Here is a 20,431-nt window from a genome sequence, read left to right on the forward strand (position 1 = left end):
AATACCAAAAATAGAATGCAGTTGAAATCTCGATTTAAAAGGAATATATTACAACACCGTTCTGACATACACAAAGGTTAAAGACAGCATATGTTCAGGCATACGACAAGATATTATCATCTTAAGAATTGCAATGCATTTCATCTGAATAAAATATTTTCACTTATCATCTTTGAAGCCGAGGCTGAGGATGTAAGATACAAAAGCTTTAACGCTTAACTTGCAGGACACTTCATTAATGGATTCCTTAATTTGCAGTGCCCGTTGACGCATTTCTTTTCCAATTTCCGTTGTCATGGCTGCCTTCACTGTGTTTTCTACAATATCACTGTTGGGAATGGCATCAAATCCCTCACAGATCTGCAATCCAATCCTAAACTGCTCAACTACCAATTTGGCGTTAGCAAATTGATCCAATATCAAGGGCCACGCCAGCATTGGCAGTCCAGCGCTTATACTCTCTAATGTGGAGTTCCATCCACAGTGACTCAGAAAGCACGCAGTCGAAGGATGGGACAGAATTAGCAGCTGAGGCACCCACCCATGGATCACTATTCCTCTGGTTCTCGTTGCTTCAATGAAACCCTCGGGAAGAAAATCGCAGGAATTAACGTGGCCTCCAACAGGATCCTTAATCGACCAAATGAAAGGCTGATTACTGGCTGCGATGCCCCTGGCGAGGGCTTTCGTTTGGTCTTGTGAAAGAAAACCCTGAGATCCAAACGAGACATAAAGGACGGAGTTTTCCTTTTGTGAGTCCAGCCAACGGATGCACTCCGATTCCTTGTCAGTCCCAAAGTGGGGTTTGCGTAGAGAAGAAGCTACACTCCAGACGGGCTTACCAGTGGATTCCTGTAAATATCTCACATACTCTGCTTCGAGCCCGTCGAAAGTATTGACAAGCGTTGCAGAGCAGCTTTCTTTGGCCAAGCCATAAGCCTGCTGAATCACGGGAAGCACAAGAGGCAGCTCCGAACGTCTCAGATTCACATTCATAGAGCGATCGCGAATCTCTATGATTTGGTGGTCGCCTATCATTTCTGACACCGGATTTGTAAAGAGGTATTGCTGAAGAGAAGCTGCCATGGCCCCTGTTGTGTGGAAAACCACACAGGGAATCCCGAATTTAGAAGCTGATTGTGTCGTCCAGGGTAAGAAAACGTCGCTTATGATGCAGGCAGGCTTCCGTGACGTCTCTGCCATGACCTGCAAAAGCCAGTCTTCGAATGGCTGGGAAAGCTTGTGGGAATATATAAACAGCAACACGCCCTTGATGGGAGGAAGAACGTCAGTGCTCTCGCAGCCAAGGGGGAGGCCACGAATGGGAGGGAGAGAAAGAGAAACAAAACGAATAGAGGATCCAAGCGCCTGCGATTGCAATTTGGGGGAAGAGGCAGTGGTGGTGAGGAAGCTGACAGTGAAGCCTTGGGAAGCAAGCACCTTAGCCAGGGTGAGGAAGGGAATGAAATGGCCCTGCGCCATGAAAGGAAACATCACAACGTGTTTACTTTCCTTCCATTCTGCCATTGCAATATGCTCTGCTTCGCTCAACAAATGTTTTCTCTCTAAGTCGTAGACCGCCCCTGCAGCCTTCTTATGGCCAGATTTAATATAACGTTAACTGGTGAACCATTATCAGCCTCAGATTAAAGAACAGAACAGAACGTGTCTGTTTTAGTGATTTGTACAAATTTTCCAGAGTGATGTGGCACAATGATAATATCGACGTTACAGCTGGGGAAGAATCTTATCTTTTTTGGATTCGCCTGCCATGTTTGAGCTAAACAGCTGGACGACGTTCCTTTTATGTTTTTGTTTTTCGGCATGGCTGGATTTTACTCAAGTAAACTGAGTTGGAAATTTCCCAAGGAAAAGGGAACGGAGAAATATAAATACATGCAAAGTAAGTTTTTGGCATTAAACCAGCAATCGCGCTTTGGTGTATAATGGGCGTATCAAACCGGGAAAATTTGGTCTATTTTGGTATTCAAATGATGTTGTATGTATAATGAAGGTTTCAATGGAGATGTGATAGTTTCGAATGAAGTATGTATCTATTTACAAGGATCTAAACATGAGTGGAACAAAACCTTTAAATCAAGAAGATAATCAGAGTTCGTTACCAATAGACTCACGTTATGTTTGCAACAGGGGGAGAGGGAGAGATAGAGATAGAAAGAGGGAGAGATTGAAAGGGAAAGAGAGAGAGATATATAAAGAGATGGAGATGGAGATGGGGGTGGACAAGAAAAGGGATAAGAAGAGAAGAGAAAGAGAGGAAAGAGATGGATGGATGGAGAGAGGGTGAAAAATAGATAGAGAGATAGAGAGAAGTAGAGGAAGTGGTGAATATAGAAATTAAATAGGAAGATATAGAAGAAGAGGGAGATGGAGAGATAGATATGGATATAGGTAGTGAAGTAGAGTGATAGATATATAAAGAGATAGAGAGTGGGAGAGGGATAGAGATGCAAAGAGACAAACAAATACATAGAAGTAGAGATAGACAACTAGAGATTTAGAGAGGGAGAGAAAAATAGTGGTAGAGAGGGAGGGAGAATAGGGTGTAAAGACTACCATATTATCAAAATAACATAATCTAGCATAAAATAATGCCACATGTTCACATATACAAGATTAGAGACATGAAATTTACAACTCGACATAAAGTTAGACCACATAAAGCCAATAAAAAGCTAAACATAAGTAATCTTATATGAAGGCTACCCTCGAGCACACCATGGGCGAGAACATTGTCAAAGCATGTTTCCACCCTAACATGAAGTAGTTACACTTCCCTAAAATCTTTCATGACATGAAAGTTACTCAGCCTGACACAAAAAATACTGACAATGTGATATTGGCAAGAGTAATAGAATTTGTGTAGCACGATACATCCATATTCTAAACCTAATGTAATGATATCATGGACATAGGAGATGGATATAACATACATACGAAGATAGAAGCAACAATCCTTGCTTAAACATCTAAAATCATTTTGAGATCTCAGTTCCTTCTGAACCTCAATAATTTCAAGACGTAAGCATAACATATGGCAAAAATACAAGAATGAGTATAAATGGACTTCAAAAGCATACATGAACATACACAAGAATACAAAAGTACATAGGTTCCTACAAGTGCTATAGTCTAGACATATCCACAAGTTCACAAGGCACTTATTGGCTTACAAAAGTATGAAAATGACAAAGCATAGATAAGCACCAATTTACTTGATATCATGCAAGGTATATTTACTAATTCACACAAGTAATCTAAATTCAATAAATGATATAGAAATTAAGCCATATTTTACCCATTCTCATGGTACTCTTACTCAAGGATTATTTCAAAGATAATGTTAAAGGAAGATAAGGGTTATTAAACTATTAACTAAATTATTCTTTAAAGTATTAAAGATTATTTACTTCAAACCCTAATTCAAAAAAATCCATCCATACATAAAGTAATATTCCTTTATTACTTTTCCAAGCTTAACCAAGACATGCCAACACATGGAAGGTTCTTGAGACTAATATTCTTATCCAATGCTAGAATCAAAGTTAATCTACCTTATAAATATAAATAATGTCATTTCCTCAAGGAGTGACACTCAAGAGATAATAATTATTAATATTACATTCATGTTCTAACACACCATTCTTCTCTTACTTTACTATTCATGTTTATCAAAAGGTTTTAAGAATAAGATTCTTGACATCTAGCATTTAACATTTCTACAAGATTAAAACTTGCATAATACCCGCAACTAATAAAACTCTCTATAAGGTATTTATTGCTAAGGTGGAATTATAAAAAACACAATAAAAAACACAAAAATTAATCTCCATTTTACTTTTCATTCAATGTATATAAGATAAAGTTCGAAAAAAAAAGGTATAGATTTTTTTTTTTACATAAATCTAAACTTTCATTTTTAAACATACTCTTTGCATACAAGCTTTGAACTATCAAACTTAATTTTGACTTATTAATCAAAACAAGCAACTTTTTATAAAAGAGTCGATTCACCTCTTAATTAGTCATTTAATTTTGGTTTATACTTTAATTTAAGGTATATGCTTTTAAAAAGCATTTAAAAAACATTAATTCTTTTGATCTTGATTGTTTCCATATTAAATTGTGTATGAGTTTTTTGCATCAACATTTCAGAGTGTGATCTGAAATGTTGATGCAAAAAATTCATACACAATATAATCCGTAAAAAATCAAGATCAATATCTCATGGATTGTGGAAACTTTGATGTCTATTATTAATTCTTTTATTTATAAAATATCTTCTTATGAAGATTACTTTATACAAGTGCATGTGTTTTTTTCTATTCGTTGTTTTATTTTTAGAAAGTCCATGCATTATTAAATGCACGATTAGTAAAATAAGAACATTTCATTAATAATAAGTATTCTTTGTTTAAAAGAAACAAAACTTTCTTCCTCTTATTTAAAAAGGACATTAAATATAATAGTGGTATATGTATATATTTGAAGATATAATTTTTAATATATAATTAAAATATTTTTAATAAAACATTTAATAATTGACTACTTATAATTGACAAAACATTCTCTTATGGTGATTTTTAATTTTTGGAAACTTAGAGCCATTATTTAATTGAAACTTGAACAAGCTCTATAATTGGCATGGATTTATGTTTTTGTTTACATAGTTTAAGTTTATTTAAATTAAGAAAATTTATTGTCCTCTTTGATCTTCAAATGTTGTTAAAAGAATTACAATGAGGCTTTATAAGAGACTAATTCATTTTTAATGTGTTTTATTTCATTCAAAAATAAATTTATTTCTATCTGTAGATGTATAAAAATGACCATATTCCTAAATGAATATTTTATGTTCATTTCTCTATTTGATTAAATCCAATTTAATTAAATTATCCAATTAATTAAATAAATTACTCAATTTATTTAAATAAAATTCACTATATCCATTTAATGAATAAATCATTTTATTCAATTAAATCCCCCCTATCCACTTTTAATTAAATCCAAATTTAATTAAATAGTTATCCCAAATTGAATAAATCAAATTTATTTAATTACAACCAAATTGAATGAAAATCATTTAATTCAATTAAATCCTATTATCCCTCCATCCACTTGCAAAATCCCAAACCCCTTCCTAATCCCTTCTAGAATCTTCTAATCACTTCTAATTAACCTAACCCTCATCTAAACTTTGTCACATCCCTAAGCAAAGGGAAGTCACTTCTCAAAACCCTTAAAGTCTTTGATAACCATTAAAGGTTTTCAACCTTCAACCACCAAAACCCTTAAAGTCTTTGAAAACCATTGAAGGCTTCCAACCTTCAACCACTTAATCCCCAAAGTCTCCAATAACCATTAATGGTTAATTCAAACCCTCCCACATGGTTAAAACATTTGTTTTGACTCAACCTCTATCCAACCCAAGGGTCTCATCAGGCCTTTAATGCTTTGACCATGATTATCTCTTAATCATTTGCACAAAGGTTTATACTTGGATTAACTCTTGATCTAGTGGGTAAACCTAACTTAGACTTGACCCTTAGCCTTTAGATAACCATGAGGTCTTCTCAGGCCTTTAATGCCTCCAACCTCTTCTCTCAACCCAATCCTATGTTGACACTTGTCACCATTTCATTGGTGCAAATTGTGCACATGGATCCCCAACTTTCAAACTTGGCCCTTGATTAAACCTTTCAATCTTAACCATCCATTGCCCTGTTTGTGCTATAAATAGAGCTCTCATTCCTCCATTTTTAACAATCATCTTTCAAATTTGAAGCATTACACTTATGCTCAAATTCTTTCAAGCTTTCTGATTTCATATATGCTCATCATTTAGCCTCTTTTAGATCAGGAATTAGACTAAATATGCATGTTTAGATTACTTTCTTTATCATTTTAGTTCAATCATAGACTAAATATAGTATGTTAGGATAGTATTCATACTAACCCTATCATCTTATCATCTAGTTTATTGCATTTTAGAATCATACATAGCTTAATCTCCATTTCATACTAAAATCTATCAAAGCATCTCTCGTTCTCATATTTTCCATCCCTAAACCATTTTGCTTAGTGATCTGAGAGCAAAAACATTGGTTTGAGGGACATTGTGAGATAGAGAACCATGGGACCCTCCTTGGGAAGCTGAGTAAGACTACGTTACTCCATAGCTTGCACCAAGAAGTCCCGTGTGTGTGTGTGGACTAGTTATTTTACATATTTTCGCATATTGAATTCTATCAGCCCACTTTTCCCGCATACACTATCTATTAAATAAATGGCATTAGTTATATGGTTCTATCTTTGGCGACATTTTTAGGTCAATATTTCATTTATTGTGAATAGAATAAAGTAGCATCTATTGGGAGATTGGTTTTGGTTCATCTCATTTTTTTTGAATTTCTATTTTTGTAGGGTCTCATTATATTTTTCTTGCAAACTTTGTTTATTTTTTCTTAATGTCATCATTGACAACACAAGACAATTTGTGCAAAATCTTGAGGCAAGTCAATAGAAATGGTTTTGGGAATTTATGTCTAGCCTAGTTATTTTCATTTTGTTTTATTTAATTTGATATATATATATATATATAGCACGGGTTAGTTGGCTTAGGCCATGGGTTTTCTCCCCATTGGTCTCGGGTTCGACTCTGAGGCCCAGAGTCACCTGATGCACCTGGCTTGCGAGTGTCTTGGTACATCCCCAGTGCACTAGTCTCACCTTAGCTTGCCCCTTCCTGACCCCAACTTGGCAATTAGTAAGCCCAAGGTAAGGCAGGTTAGGTGCCGGGTTGGGTCGCGGTGTGTGTGTGTGTCTATATATATATATATATTTGTTAAGACTTATTATGATTCAATTTTCTATTGATTTAAAAGCATAACAATCATGCTTTCATCTATAACTTATTTTTCCTACCCTAAAATGAGTCCACCTTCATGTTTCACAAAACCATTTACTTTGGTTGTGGTTTTATTTGTTTCTTTGAGGATCTCAAATATTCATGTAGATAACCCATTTATTTAATTGCATGGACTTCAACTTCTTTTTCATTTAAAAAAAATAAAATAATTTATCTTGGCTTCACTTTCTTTACCTTTTGTTTGAGACCTATTTAGGACCTCCATGATATAGAGAGAATCATAAGACCTCAAGGGCATAATGGATTAAAATCTCCCCCCTCCACTTTCTCCATACTTTTGATAAGCGATGATAGAAAGAAGCATTTGAGAGGAATTTTGCAAATTATAGAAGCCACTGGGAGCTAACTTTGTAGGGGATTTGTGAGTAGAATCCCCATGATCCCGAGTCTCTATTGTTGAGTGAGGTGAGAGGGAAAATGCAAGCTAACTACAATTATTGCTATTATTAATGGATTTCACTATCAACTTACAAGAATATAGTCAAAATGGATGAGTTTTGAAGGTGTTAATGATTAATAGTGCCACATAATGCTCAATGTGCCAAGTGTTGAAAATTATTTTTTAATTATTTTTTTACTTTTTGATAATTGTTTGAAAATAGATTGATATTTGTTTTTTAGAACACCTTTTTCTTCTACACATTTCTACATAAACTATCATTCACTTTATCATTCACTTGTAGCATTTTAGACCTTAATATTCCAATAAACATTTTCAAAAAAATAATCTTTTTGGATTTTTTGGTGTTCATTTTTTCTCTCACCTATTTTTTGTTTCATCTATCCATACTCAATTGATTTACAACACAATCTCAAATTCAAGTAGAGATATTTTGAATTGTGGAATTCACATTTATTTGCTGATCTTAATTTTTATTTTATTTTGGCACATGCACTTGATGGCAGAATTTTACATAGCAAACATGCCTACAAAAAATAAAATCATTAGTGACTAGTAGGTTTCACTCTATATGTGCGTTTGTGATATTTGTTAACTTTAAATTGGCACATCAAACCCCTCCCAAAAATTAGAATATTACATAATAATCATTTATTTATAGGATTCTGGAAATAGCATAATTCAAAATACATTTAATAATTTGTTTAAAAATAGTAAATAAGTATCAATTGAAAATTATTAAATTATTTGTCGATAAAATAACATAAATGAATATAGTTTTTAAAAATTGATATAATAACATCAATGAATATTGTTTTGGAAAACTGTTTAATTTTAAATTGAGTATGAATAGTTTATTTATTTAAACTAGAAATTCGATAAGCAAATAAGCAATAATAGAAAAAATTTAAATTATTTGTTAATATAACAACACAAAAGAATATAGTTTTTTGAAATTTAAATCTCAAATGGAATATAAATAGTATATTTGTGGGTAAGTGCACCAAGATAGTGTGCAAAAAGGGGGTATAAGTGGACACTTTTTTTTCTTGTTCTGAAATCAGGTAAACCTGAACTTGGAGGAGAAATTTGAGAGTCGTCCACTCAAGATATGAAGATACTCAAAGAACAAAGATTGTAGTACCCTGAATCTAGTTTCCAAACTACTAATTTTTTCAAAATTGGATAGATTAAGGGGGTCAAATCCTTCACGCACGAAAAACAAACCTTATTTTTTCTAAAAAACATAACATAGTGTCTAATGTGCACATCAAAAAAGTCATAGTTAGATTTAGTATTTTGACAAATCCTTTGGCAGAAAGAGATTTAAGAGTGAGCACTAGAAGTTGTGTATTTTTTGTAATTTTTGGTTGAGTATTTTTTTTTTTAATGATTTTTCCAATCGAGCACATCCTGAAAATCAGGTACATGTTCATGCGCGAAGCATAACTTGCACCAAAAAAATTGAAAATGCAAAAAAACATAAAGTTAAAATTATAAAGAATCAAGTGAACTATAATAATATATAATTTTTTAAAAATTTGGATAAGTAGACCAAAAGTTATTAAAAAAATGGTACACGCATGTCTCTGAGAACTATGGAGACATAGGTAAAATATATTCAATAATAATGTTATTGTTGTTCAAATTTTTAAAAATATTATATGGTTAGAAAGCTCAGAAGATGGGTGAAAATATGGTGGCAATTTTAGAAATACCCACTTGATGAAGTGTAAACCGGATGGTGACAAAGTAGAGAAACCAAGTTCATAAAACAAAACACGTCAAAAATGAGGGAAATGGAGGGAAATAAAACTTCCAAACTACAACTTTGTCATCCAAGCCTATTCACAAGCCTAAACAAACAAGATCACGCACGAGGTTTCTCTTGAATAAGAACTGCATATAGGGTTCCTTTTGAATAAGAACTGCATATGGGGTTTCTTTTGAATAAGTATCGTGTACGTGGTTCTAAGGAGAAAATACCACGTATGAGGTTCTGACTGTGATACTCTAACATAAATAAATTAATGTGTATGTTTAAAATGTGTGTGCTTGCATACATATATGTATATATGTAGATATTGTATGTATATATGTATATGTAATATGTGTATATATATACACACACACACATATGTATGTATGTATATGTATATAATATGTGTATGATGTATGTATACATATATGTATGTTTATATATTATCTTTTGATATCTTATTGTACATTGCATTCCTCTCTCTCTCTCTCTCTCTCTCTCTCTCTCTCTCTCTCTCTCTCTCTCTCTCTCTCTCTCTCTCTCTCTCTCTCTCTCTCTCTCTCTCTCTCGACCCAACATAACACCTAATGACATCATGTAAAGTCCCTTAGCATACGTATGACCCCTTAAGACCATATGATGTTCTAACACATGTGCGGCCTCATTATGACCCTACATGACCCCCAATGATGCCATATGACCCCTTTAGACCATGTATGATATCTTAAGGGGTCATATGGTGTTGTAACACATACGTGGCTCAATTAGGACCCCACGTGACCCCTAATGACATCATGTAAAATCTCTTCCTCTCCCCCATCTCACTCCCTCCCTTTTTTATTCCTCTCTCTCTCTCTCTCTCTCTCTTAGGACCCCACATAACACCACATGACCCTTTAGGAGCATATGATGTCCTAAGGACTCATACGGTGTCCCGAGGTGGCAAAATGAACCATTATTACAATATAAAACAATTGTGTCAATACTGCTTACAAAATTTGATACCTAAGGGGTCATAGTATACCATATGACCCTTTAGAACACCATACGACCCATAATGACACCATATGGTGTCGTAAGGGGTCATATGGTGTCTACACAATATGACCCCTGAGGACACATTATGACCCATAACAATGCCTAAGGGGTCATATGGTGTCCTAAGGGGTCATAGGACATTGTGTGACCCCTTAGGACACAATATGACCTCTAACAACACCTAAGGGGTCATATGGTGTTCTAAGGGTTCATACAACACAATATGACCTCTAATAACACCTAAGGCATCATATGGTGCCCCAAGGGTTCATACGACACAATATGACCCCTTAGAACACAATATGACCCATAATGACACCTAAGGGGTCATATAGACCCCTAAGGGGTCATATAGACCCCTAAGGGGTCATATAGACCCCTAAGGGGTCATATAGACCCCTAAGGGGTCATATAGACCCCTAAGGGGTCATAGGATACCATATGACCCCTAAGGACAACATACGTCCCATAGTGACACCTTTTGATGTCATAAGGGGTCATATGGTGTCTTAAGGGGTCGTAGGACACAATATGACCCCTAACAACACCTAAAGGGTCATATGGTGTCCTAAGGGGTCACAAGATACCATATGACCCCTAAAGACAACATATGACCCATAACAACACCATATGGTGTCCTAAGGAGTCATATGACACAATATGACCCCTTAGGACATAATATGACCCCTAACGACCCCATATGAGCCTAATGTGGTGCTCTAAGGGGTCATGTGGTGTCCTAAGGGGTCTCTCTCTCTCTCTCAAGACCCCACATAACACCACATGACCCATTAGGATCATATGATATCCTAAGGGGTCAAGATGGCAAGATGGAATTATGGTATTGTAAGGTGGAAAGATGAACCATTATTACGATATAAAAAATAATACCAATGTTGCTTACAAGAATAACAAACCAACATGCTCCCCCCCTCTCCCTTCCTCCATACCCCATCCCTCTCTCTCTCTTCTTCTCTCCCTTCCCACTCTTTCTCTCCCCCTACCCTCTTTATCTCCTTTACTTTCCCATCCCCCCCTTCTCTCTCCCTCTCTCCCTTAGGACCCCACATAACACCTAATGACATCATGTGACCCCTTAGACACCACATGACCCTTAAGGAGCATATGATGTCGTAAGGGGTCATATGGTGTCCTAAGGTGGCAAGATGAACCATTATTACAATATAAAAAGCAATATCAACACTTCTTACAAAAATAACAAACCAGCATGCTCCCCCTCTCTCCCTTCCTCCATACCCCATCCATACACAAATTCAACTTGGTAAACAACTTCTTTATCTGAAAATTGGTTGAAACCCTCACAAGTTGTTTATAATTGGCAAAAATTTCATTATCACCCACTTTTCTTGTGTAGAGAAAATTCAGAAACACTTTCAAGCTTTCTCCTCGTACCTCCTCCACTATCACTTCTAGTCTTCCATTTTCCATGAAACCTACAACCTGAAACACAATACTTTCTCCTCCCACCTCTTTCATCACTATATTCTATTTACCCATCTCATTATATACCAGTTGGAAAATAATAATCTTATCTCCCACCTCCTTTATCACAATCACTCCTTTCTTTTGAACCATCAGATCCCCTTCAAACATGGCCCAAAAAACATATGACCTATTCACCTGCCAATATATTATAAAATAAAAGATAATGGAATGTCCTTAATTCTCTCTCTCTCTCTCTCTCTCTCTCTCTCTCTCTCTCTCTCTCCCTCCCTCCCTCCCTCTCTCTCCATCCTCTCTCCTGCCTCTCTCTCTCTCTCTCTCTCTCTCTCTCTCTCTCTCTCTCTCTCTCTCTCTCTCTCTCTCCCCCTTTCTCTCCCTCTCCCCCCCCTCCATTTTCCTTCATATTTTCTTTACTACAAGTAACACGTACGGGGTACTGGGAATATGGACGTTGGTCTGCTGAGCTTTTTTAGGGAATAAAAGTGCACACAAGGTTACTAAACATACCGCGTGCACAGTTCTTGGACATAATTTTAGTTGCCCAATGGCCTCAACAGCCTCAGAAGAATTTTTTGAGGTCGTTGAAGGCCCCACTACAATGTGGTAACTACACTTCTGTGACAATTTTATATGTAGAAGTAACTAAATTTTTTGTTTTGCATGATTTCAAATGATTGAATTGTTGTTCGTATTAGTTTGGTCAATGTTTTTGTGATTGTTTAATAGTTTTGATTTAATAAAATAATGATAATGCTCAATTTTATGGTTATTTGATTGTTTAAGAAGTTTTGTTTATATATATGTAATATGATTCTATTTAGGACAACCGATATTAATGATGGGAAAGAGAAAGCAAGGAACGATGGAAAAATGAGAGGCTGAAAATGAAAGACAAATGCAAAGTATGAAGAAATTATGTGACATAAGAACAATGAGACAAGAAGGTACATCATTCTCAACATCCCAATTTGATTTACCAAATGAACATAATGCAATTGAAGAAGAGATCACAATGAATAATCAAACAATTGATGAAGATGCACCAACAACATTTGATTTACCATATCAACCTAATGCAACTGAAGAAGAAACCACATTGAATATTTAGTTAAATGATGAACATACACCGGCTCTATTTGATGTGATGAATGTACCTAATGCACCGATGTTAACACCTCCTAGAATCATTCATAGGAAACCAAAGTATCTAATTGGCATCGATGAGAATATTTTGAAGCCAACCTCATAAAATGAATGAACAAACTTGTAGGAGAATGGTTAAAATAATATGGCAAAACTATTTTGAAAACTTAAATCAAACTGCAAGATGTCAATTAATTGTTGAAATGATTAAAAATTTGAATTTTAGAGAGACAATGAAAATTCTAGGCCTAAGATCATCCAAAAGTAATAGTGAAAGAACTATTGTGAGAAATATATTTATTGCATATCAAGCTATTGGTTCAAAATCACGTACTAAATATTCTATCGTTACTCAACGTGTAATTACATCAACCATAATGAGCAGGAAAATTTAAAAAAGATCGTTTGGTAAGCAAAACAAGTAAGTAATTAAACATAAGTAGAACAACATTACACAAAGCATTAGATAGGCGGGAGAAAATAGAGGATCCTAACAATAACTCTTTTTGGGTGTTCTAGGGTAGACTACCATGCAAAGACAAGGTTGTTGTTGATGCACTAAGAACATTAATTGAAAGTTTTTGGTATGACAACTCAAGGGTTTCACCTATCCAAAGAGATGTTGTTAGAAGGCGAATTGGATCTATAAATCGTGAGCCACATGCCAAACACTATTTGGATATGACTCAAACAAAATTTATGAAATATTCTTTCAAACGTTTCCTCAAATAAGAATTAGTGAAAGATTTTTTGAAATGACAAAACCTTTTTATGTTAAGACTAATCATGTACGCACCACATGTTGTTGCAGTATGCATATTGAATTTTCCATGCACTATGATATTTATCATCATATATGTTGTACTTTGCACACTAACGATGTTTTTCAGGAATGCAATATACAACCACCTCCTAAGTCACAAAGAGAATTTATTTCAAGTGTGTTATGTAAAAGATGATGGTTGCATTTATTATAAGATGATGTGTTTGAAAGGTTCTTGTGCTACGTGTGGTGGTTTGCAACATTTTCCAAGATGTCTACATTTTGATAGCACACATGAAATTGGTAAGAAACTAGTATCTTTTGGAAAGTACAAGATAGTGACATATGGGGATAAAGATGGAAAAGAATTGAAGAGATGTGAGTTTGTGAAAAATGATATATGCGTAACTAATTTTATAAGAACATTTAAAGAGAAACTAGTTTGTGAGTACGTAATGCATACACATAGAGCTCGATGGTTAGATGAGCAATTCAAGTTATGCAAGGACACATTTCCTCTTGGTACCATTGTCTCTATAGTTGATTTTGCTGAAAATTATACACGACAACCTCAAAATGAAGTGCAATCTATGTATTACCATTCTACACAAGTTTCTATTTTTTTACACATAGCATTCATGCATGCAGATGATAGCACAGAGGAGGATAGAAAGGTTGTAAGAGAGTATCACTTCTACATAAGTGATGATCATACAAGTTCATCAGAGTTTGTGCAAGGATGCTTTAAAGTTTTCTATGATAGTTTCTAGGAAAGAAACATATGATACAAATAACACATAATATGGTTAGATAATTACACCTCACAATTAAAAAATGCAAGGATGTTCTATTGGTTGAGTAGGATGCACGTGACAAGCGATGTACAATTTTTTTGGAATTTCACTGAGGCTGGACATGGAAAGGGAGAGCACGATGGTGCAGGAGCATGTGTGAAAAGAGCCCTAGTTAGAGAAGAATTGAAGTATGAAGGTGGTGCTGAGTTGACAGATGCAACAACAATTATGCAATGGTGTAACTCTACAATGGGACTAGGTAATGCAAGTACGTCAATGGTTCATAGATATTTTTGGTTGATCACTGAATCTGACATTGAAAACTATCAAGATTGTTGTATAGTTGCAGGATCCAGTGACATGTACTCATTTCGAAGTTAAAATGCAAGTTCACTGGTAATTTATACTAGACAGATTGTATGTTTTTTCTCTTCATGTATGTATTTTTTGTGGGAAGAATGTGAATCACAAGAGTGAGTTGACAAATGGTCTTGTATATCATTGGTTCCTATTGATACCTATCCAATTCCCAAAGCACTGCAGTTGAACGAGATGGAAGCATCAGTTGATTTTGATCATGTATCCTACCTAGTGGAACAAGGTGATTTTTTGGGTAAATTTTATTGCAGGAATTTTTTTTGTCTCATTTTGTTACATCAAACATTATTTTTGGTATTAATTATCATTCTATAATATGTAGGTCATGTGTACATAGTTGTTGCAGAAGAGAACAATGAAAAAGGAACATATTACTTTTTGTATCGTTGTATTGAGCCTAAGAGAAAATTGGCAACCACAATCATTGATGGAGAGGGTATTGAGTATCTAGTAGGTTTTGTTGTTGTGACAGGCACATGGCTTAGGAGATACCCTATCAATAATTCTAATGTTTGGCTCTTCGAGGACTTTGAAACACACAGACATATTCTTCATTTCTCCAACCTTGTTGTTGCAAAAAGTATTCATTTTATTAAGTATCATGGTAGACTTCATCACAAGATTTTATGGAAAGTTAATGAATCTCACCACGAGGCAATACGCAAAAAAATGGGTTAGAGCTGATCTAGAAGGCTCACTTGATTGATTCTATGGTTCAGGGTAGAATCATTTTGAGAATTTTGTATATATCGTCGGTGAATTGTTCTATATTCATTTTTTGTATATATAAATGCGCATGAGCTGATTTGTATATATTTAGAGACATAATTTTATATATTTAAATGGCCATGAGCTGATTAGTATATATGTAGATGCCAAATTTTATATATTTAAATGGCGATGAGCTGATTCACACATATTTAAATGCCAAATTTTGTATAAAAGCCCATGAGATGATTTGTAAAACATTTTTTGAATATATGTGACTATGTTTTGTGACTATTTTTTGAATATGTGTGAATATATGTGACTATGTTTTGAATATCTTAAGGGTTTTGAGTTAATGTGATGTGATAAGGTCAATCATGACCATTCTTGATTATACTTCAAGTTGCTTCAACCCACCAATGACAAAATCATACTCCACAAACCCCATCCAATCATGGAACATATTATAAATAGGTCACAACAACATAGATTCACTCAAGACCAAAAATTTCAACCTCAAACACCATACCAACTGACCATAACCAACCTTCAATTGCTTTCTATAATCATGTGCCCAACAAGAAGATAATGGGTCTTCATCCAAAAAACCTTTTGTCCAAGCTTCCTCCAAAAAACCTCTAACATCTTTAGATCCTTGGGTCTAAAACTCTCACCAATTTGGTTTCACTATCATTCGAGATAGGATATTGTGGTATAGTACATTTGAATAATAATGATGGGAAAGAGATTGGGATGGTTGGGTTGGTTTTGGCATTGAGATAAGCCACTTTTGGAAGTGGGAGTTTTGGCTTTTCCTATGGTGGGTTTGGAGTTAAAGAGCTTGGGAAGGAATAATTTTAGAGGTGTATAAGTCACGGCTTTGGCATTAGCCCTAAAACTTGTGAATGCACATCAGCTGTTGATGCCATTTGCTTTTGGCTATGTCCTACCAAGTTACAATAAATTATATATATTAGTATCATTGTACTTGACCCTCTATATCTTTTTGCCCTGACAAAACACTGTTGAAGCTTCCTTGGGGCTAGAATAGGCCGACATGAATTTCTCCTATTAGATTGTTTGAAGCAGGCCAGAAGAGGGGAGGAGAGAAAAAATTAGGCATTTAGATTGTTTGAAGCAGGCAAGAAGAGAAAAAGGCCTCTTTTTGGCTCAGACGAGAGAAAACAACCTTTGGAGAGATAGAGTGAGAATGAAGGAGAGCTATAAATTTGTTGCTTTCCTTCCTTCTCCCTCTTTCTCTCTATTCCATTTTTCCCTCATATTAGAATAATTTGTTAGGAAGGGGCTTGTAGAGGGAGCCCTAATAGCAACAAGATTAGAAACATCTAACAATTATTTTGGGATGACTAAGAAGATAACTGAGATAGGTCATTGTAGATGAGCCTCATGTGACCCTATAGGTTCAAATAGATTGATCATTTGCATTCTAGATTGCAAGAAATACTCTGTCAAAGTTTGACAGTTTTTTTGGACTCAAGGCACTTGAGAGATCGCGTTGCTAGGGTATGGCTCTTGATGTTCTAGCGCATTGGGAGACACAACAGGAGTATGCCTAGTGTAAACCTACCTACCTAGACACGCTCGTGATATTGGTTTCTAACCACGACAAATAGAATCAAATCTAGCCTATCTTGCAACTTTGCATTGCATGCAACTGATGGTTTTTGTAGCAGGTTAAAAAATGCTACCATTTGAAAATGGCTCCAAGTTGTCAGAAACTAAGATATTTAATTATAGATGAGCCTCACATGACCCAATAGGTTCAAACAGATCAATCATATGCATCTTGGATTGTGAGAAACTATTCGTCAAAGTTTGATATTTTTTGGACTCTGGGCACTTGAGAGATTGCATCGGTAGGTGTAGACACCTAAAATTGTCCAGTCTAATTAAATAAATATTTTATTTATTTAATTATCTAAGCCTAATTCTTCTATTAATTAAATAAATATTTATTTATTTAATTAATTCATTTATCCTCTTCTAGCCTTATTTCTCATTTAAATAAATACATTTATTTATTTAAATTATCCTTTTCCTAAATTAAATAAATATTTTATTTATTTAATTATCCTACTTCTTCTATTAATTAAATAAATCTTTATTTATTTAATCAATTCATTAGCTTTTCCTACACATGACACATGTCATTCATCTCTTAATTCCTACACTACCTACCCTCTAATCTTAGCCGACCTCTCTTTTTACACCTCTCAATCTTATCCCTCCATTTCATATTGTGTCTTCTATTTAAGAAGATGCCTCCTTCATTGTCAAACCCTAATGATCTTTTATGCAATTGACTACACTACGATCCTACTAGCAACCACATTCCGCTCTTTGTTGAGCTCTTGTGCATATAAAAATCTGAGAGCAAATATATCAAGCAAGATCAATGGAGATAGGAAGAATGGAGATCAAAACCCTATTGGACATGTGATGGTATAATCTTTGTGATTTCATGTGATTTGCATTGTCTTAGGTAATCTTCATATGTTATGGTGGATCTTTGTTGATTGTTAGGCTAGGGTTTTGTGGTTGAATTCATTTAGCCTTTCAATATTGTTATTATTGTTATCCATTTTCACCATAAACATTTTGGCATGCCCGGTGGGACTCTTGTCCCTTTGCATTTAACCTTTTTGTTGCAGATTTTGCGTTTTTGAAGTTGCAGATCGAACATTTTTTTGACGACATTTTAGGTATTTCCGCGTCTGCGAGTGTTCGGATCGCGTCTCTGAGTTTCAGGAGCGTCTGCGGAGGCGGGAATCGCGTCTATGTTTTCAACAAATTTTTTTTTGCAGGTCTCAAACAGGGGCATCTGTGTTACATAATCACGTCTGCGTTACTTCTGATCGCGTCTGTGTCCGAGACGGGCGTCTGTGTGTTTTGGCCGCGTCTATGCATCACAGAACCGCATCTATGTCATAAAGACGTGTCTGTGTCTGGTATAACAGCGTCTGTGTTTTTACTATTTCGGAATTTCAAACTTTCTTTGATTCGGTTTTCGGATTTCGCACCTAGGGTTTCAGATCTGATTTATTTTTGGACTAACCCTTGCAGATCTAGCTAACCAAGTTTGTGCAGCTTGTTTTGGAAGCAAAAACATTTTTGTTGAAGGCCCCTCTTTCACAAAGTCTTTTGGGTTTTTAAAATTTACCTAACTTGTGTGCTTGCAGGAAGGGGTGATCATTTGAGACAACCCAAACTACTAACAAATTTTGTTGCAGGTCCTTGGCTAGGGTTTTGAAATTTTGTTGTGTGCCTTGTTTTCATAGATTAGCAAACACTTCCATTGGTGCACTAAAATTGAATCATTGTCTTTTGTGTCTTGAGCAATAGGCTCTTTTTGTTTAATCTTTAGAGGGCCTGTCTTCCCGTGTGGTCATTAGGACTACTAGTGAGAAGAGAACGACCCAAGTGGTGGTGAGGAAAACCCACCTCATCCGAACCACGATAATCAAATGTATTCATGGTGAAAACTATGAATAACGTGTGCTGATTAGTTCATACCAACACTATGTCTCCCCATAAACCCGTTTGATCAAATTTATTTGATCATTTGTAGGGCGTAACCCCTACCGGCTGGGAGCCTTCTGTATTTACAGAGCTGAAAGTGCCGCATGTATGGCCACATGAGCGGATGCCCTTACTAGCACCATTTTGTTTTAGAGGCCCAAATCCTTCTAGTTGTTGAGGCAGGAGGTCGGACCTCTAGTAGCGGCCCACACACATACGGTTCTTAGTAGAGATACAAAGTTCACCATGGGGAGTTTTCATGGGGACTAATGTTTGGCTGACCCGAGAAGTGAGTGTCGAGGGTGGAGCCAGTGAGGTCAAGCATCTAAGTATCCGCTCTGAATAGCGTAGCCTCGGGGGTAAAACCCTATGTGAGATCAACAACTATTGTCTTGGCCAGCCATAAGAATTGTGCTTATCTTATTTTAAACATTCAAACATTCAAGACCAAACAACAAAACATTGTGTCTTTTGTGTCTTCAAGTGTATGCAAAACAACTTTACATCAAACAACACACTTTTGGAGTCTAAAACACTTGCAAACATTGAATCCTCATCAACATTGTGTCCTCTTGTCATGAAAAACAGTCAAACAGTTGGATTTGGTCACAACAAAACAACTTCACAGATTGGAAAAATTGCACGAAGTTTACAGAAACGCGTCTGTGTCTGTTTTAACCGTGTCTGGGTCATCTAAGCGCGTCTATGAAGGGCAGAATAGCGTCTGTGTCGAACAGAGACATGTTTGTGTCTGGGAATCGCGTCTGTGAAGTATACAGAGGCGTATGTATCCAGAATTGAAAATTTTTACAGTCCAGCAAACAAAAGAAATCAGTTTCGGAATACTTGAGCTTCCTAGGTTGTTTCTTCAGGTTTCATCTAGCATTCAATCTGTCCTTGGGTCTCATACAGTCCATCATTGCTTTACATCTCATTTTACATTCATACTTGTCCAAACTTGAGTCACAAGGTCACTTGCTTGTCCTCATCATACTTTGTCAACATAATACATACAACTACACTTTGCTAAGTGGTCCCTCATCAAGGTTTCTTACCTTTGGGTCTCATTTGGTCTTACTTAGAGTCAAGGTCAACTTACCTCATCAAGAGAAACTATCCTCTCTTTGGAAGTCACACATACTCTACTACATACATACTTGGTCTTACACTTTGGACATTTGCAAGTACACCTCAAGATTCATTTACACTCCATACAACTCTTGGTCTTCCATACTCTTTCCATTTTTCATCTAGTCTCTCACATCTTGGTCAAACACCTAGTTCATGGTTGAAACCCGTCTTCAAAAATCTAGGAGAAAAGCTAAAGAAGCTCAAGAGTCCGCAAACATGAGTTCTTATGAGTATGACAATGATTTATTTTTCAATCCTGAGCACACTACATTGCCTGACATGGATGTTTATAGACACATTCCAAATGTGGAAAACGCAGACACTACAAACAAAAATGCTACACACAATGACAATGTGGACAACT

The 20,431-nt window shown here is 35.5% G+C and overlaps 1 protein-coding gene across 1 annotated transcript; it reads right to left on the reverse strand.

Annotated features, from left to right (window-relative positions):
* Positions 1 to 73: 73 nt before the first annotated feature.
* LOC131053197 (probable UDP-glucosyl transferase 73B6) lies at positions 74 to 1,620 on the reverse strand. Its single transcript, XM_057987816.2, has one exon. It carries the CDS (start codon positions 1,525 to 1,527, stop codon positions 160 to 162), a length of 1,368 nt encoding a protein of 455 aa, XP_057843799.2. The 5' UTR covers positions 1,528 to 1,620; the 3' UTR covers positions 74 to 159.
* Between the last annotated feature and the right edge of the window lie 18,811 nt (positions 1,621 to 20,431).

The sequence above is a fragment of the Cryptomeria japonica genome, chromosome 7, assembly GCF_030272615.1.
Source record: "Cryptomeria japonica chromosome 7, Sugi_1.0, whole genome shotgun sequence".
Classification (NCBI taxonomy): domain Eukaryota; kingdom Viridiplantae; phylum Streptophyta; class Pinopsida; order Cupressales; family Cupressaceae; genus Cryptomeria; species Cryptomeria japonica.

Coding starts and splice junctions, on each gene's coding strand:
- LOC131053197 (XM_057987816.2), bottom strand. CDS start 1,527: ATGGCAGAATGGAAGGAAAGTAAACACGTTGTGATGTTTCCTTTCATG.